This window comes from Triticum aestivum, chromosome 6B, assembly GCF_018294505.1.
Source record: "Triticum aestivum cultivar Chinese Spring chromosome 6B, IWGSC CS RefSeq v2.1, whole genome shotgun sequence".
NCBI classification, from domain to species: domain Eukaryota; kingdom Viridiplantae; phylum Streptophyta; class Magnoliopsida; order Poales; family Poaceae; genus Triticum; species Triticum aestivum.
This window is the reverse complement of record NC_057810.1, coordinates 74643579-74646675: the sequence shown is the minus strand read 5'-3', so window position 1 is coordinate 74646675 and position 3097 is coordinate 74643579. Positions and strand designations below refer to the sequence as shown.

The window sequence follows — 3097 nt, the reverse complement described above, 5'->3', positions numbered from 1 at the left end:
ACCGAGCAGTCCCTGGCCATGTGGCCAGGCTCCCCGCACTTGAAGCAGGCCCCACCGGCGCCTCCACCGCCGGATCTCCTCTGGCCGCCCCAGCCTCCGCCACCGCCACCACCGTACCCACCTCCGTAGCCGCCAGATCCGTCCCCGCCGCGGCCGCCGAAGCCCCCGCCGCCGCGAGATCCGCCACCGCCACGGGATCCGAAGCCGCCCCCGCCACCGCCACCGCCCGCGCCGCCCTGCACGAAGGATCCGTCGGGGCCGGTGACGTCGACGGCCTTGGTGCGGCCGTCGTCGCCCTCCGAGACGGCGAACTCGACGACCTCGCCCTCGGCCAGCGAGCGGAAGCCGTCGGCCTTGATGGAGGACTGGTGGACGAAGAGGTCCTCGCTGCCGTCGTCGGGGGAGATGAAGCCGAACCCCTTGGTGTCGTTGAACCACTTGACCGTCCCCTTCATCCGCGCCTCCATCGCCATCGCAGCCCCCGAAACCCTACCGACGAGAAGATTTTTTTTCTCTCTCTCTCTGGCGCGGCCGCGATCGATCTTATCTGCTCGGGGTGGGGGAGGAGGCGGGGCTTATATAGGCGGCGGCGGGCGGGGTATACGAGGAGGGGAGGGAGGTGCGTGGAACAACCCCGGGACGCATCGGACGGTTGGTAGGATGCTGGGGGCCGTGATGGACGGCTCGCGGTGGCCTGGCGGACGTGGTTGGACGGGAGGAGGCTGACGTGCGGGGGCCGGTCTTCGCACGTGTGGGCTGGCCACCCGTCAGCGCCAGCCCTCGCCAGGTTGGTTTCTGTGGGCAGGGAGCCTGACCGGTGGGCCGCCGCCGGAGAGAGGGAGGGGGAGGTTGCTGGATGCGGTGTACGCGGGAATCAATTCGCTCTACGATTTGTGGGTTGTTAACCGAGCCAGGACCACGCGCCCGGTCTACCATGGCATCTCTGTTTCAAAAAGAAAAGGAGGCTGGATGGAACACTTCAAAAAGTAAATCTCATCTCAATTTGATTAGATATTTTGTATAAAGATCTATCCCGATTGGTTTTTCCATAGCCATTTTCAAATATATTTTTATAAAGATCAATTCCGATTTGTTTTTCCATAGCTATTTTTAAGGGTCCGAATAACTGCCACACGTGTGGCGTCGATAGGAACCCGCCCGCACGCCTCGTGCGGCATAGACGGGGATCGGCCCGCACGACCACGTCCGAGCGCACAAAAGCACGGCCCGCACGTCCGGTGTGTGGCAATCCCGCCCGCACTGCCCCGTCCGGGACAAAAGACCGGCTGCCCGCACGACCCAGCCGATCCACGCCTCCGATCCATCCCCTCTCTCGTACGCCGCCATCGTCCCCCACCTCTCGAACCCCGACATCCATCGCCGGCCATCCCTGGTTGCCATGGCAAACAGGGCAGATCCGTAGGGCGCTCCGACCCCAAACCACACCCTAACCCTTCCCATCCCCAGCCGCCCACTCCAATCCAGCCCTCCAGACACGATCAACTAAAACCAGGTGAAAATTCTCGATCTCGTCCTTCCCTCTCATCCTTAAGGCTGAAAATCTCCCGATCTTGTACTGGGTCCATACTATAGGGGTAGAACACTGCATGGTTCGGTGTATATTCGCAATTGTCAGGCAGAATACACCAGATCTGCCATGTACTACGTTTGAGGTAAACTTAGGTGCCTAGTTTAGGCACTTAAGTAGTTGGGTATGAAATGGACGAGTAGGAATCCCTAAAAAAGGGCAGGAAGGACGATTTTTTGAATGAAGAGGGTGGGAAAAAATAATTTCCACTTGTGTGTAACGACAGTTGCCGCTTGTGTATGATGACAATTGCCACCTATTTTGACCTGTTGCTTGCCATCCCTATCTTCCATGTGCAAGCAGCAGAAGAATACAAATTCTTGTGGATTATTGATGCCTTTTTGATCATCCAGTGATTGAGGAACATGTCGGAAAAGAATCTAGACGCGGAAAGGATGAATCGCGAAGGTGGCGCTGATGCTTGGGGTTCTCAAAGGCCAGAAACACCGCCTTGGGATGCAGCAGAGTATAGTCAACTCATCTCTGCAGGGCCGTTGCTGCCACTACTAGAACAGTATGCATGCGTAGGTATGATGCGTGGTAACAAAAAGAAGAGAGCAGTTGCCAACTTCGCAATGATGAAGATGACATTCTACTTATGTCCTACACTCCCATTTTTTTTGCAGGTTCTTATGACCAAAACACTCTCAGGGGGCCCCATGGCAAGTTCAGTCACAAGGCGCTAACACTGACATATTTACGGGCAACCAACCTCAACTAGCTAGTATGGCTAATCAAGGTAATGCAAAACCAAAAAAACACATACTGCTGTGGACGTGAAAAATGGACATGCAAAAAAACTGGCAAGAGGACTCACGAGTTATCACGGGTGAAAATGCAGGGCCTTCATGCAGCACGTGGCATCAACCAGCACCCATGTACCTGCCATCGACGTCATACACAGGTCAGTCCATAAAAAAAGTGAAGTTGCGGATGTTCAATTAGCAGAAGCGACATAGTTGGCAGCTCCAAATTGCCATGACTAGACTTCTACAATTGCCATGAATTTAAAACTACATTTGCCATCCCTGGACAACTGTTGTTGCCATCAGTGGACACTTGCAGTTGCCATGGAGAAACAACTGCAGTTGCCATGCCAGAGCAACTACAGTTGCCATGTCATCGCAACTGCAGTTGCCATGGAGGAACAACTGCGGTTGCCATGCCGATGCAACTATAGTTGCCATGCCAGTAAAACTGCAGTTGCCACATCAGGGGCGACTGCAGTTGCCGTGCTAGCACAAACTACAAATTGCCATGAATTAACCAACCACTACTATGCTTACAGCGTATTACGCTGGTGGTGACACGGCAATCATCCCGTGGCAAGCTTCACAAATTGCAGGTGGAGCACGACATTTTGGTGTCACAGACCACACAAGATGGCCAAATACAGCACAACAAGGTAAGGAAAAAAATTGAACCACAAAAAACATCACTACATTTGTTGTTTGTAGTTTTTTGTAGGCAAAACAATAGTTGCCATGTTTGTTAAACAGTACCTGCCAT

The 3097-nt window shown here is 54.3% G+C and overlaps 1 protein-coding gene across 1 annotated transcript in view; it reads right to left on the bottom strand.

Moving 5' to 3' along the window:
- LOC123135879 (glycine-rich protein 2) overlaps positions 1–563 on the bottom strand; it is a gene marked incomplete in the record, with an annotated part of 1624 nt that extends 1061 nt beyond the window's left edge. The window contains 1 exon segment of the mRNA XM_044555117.1: positions 1–563. Coding sequence (XP_044411052.1) covers positions 1–473 — 473 coding nt within the window.
- Between the last annotated feature and the right edge of the window lie 2534 nt (positions 564–3097).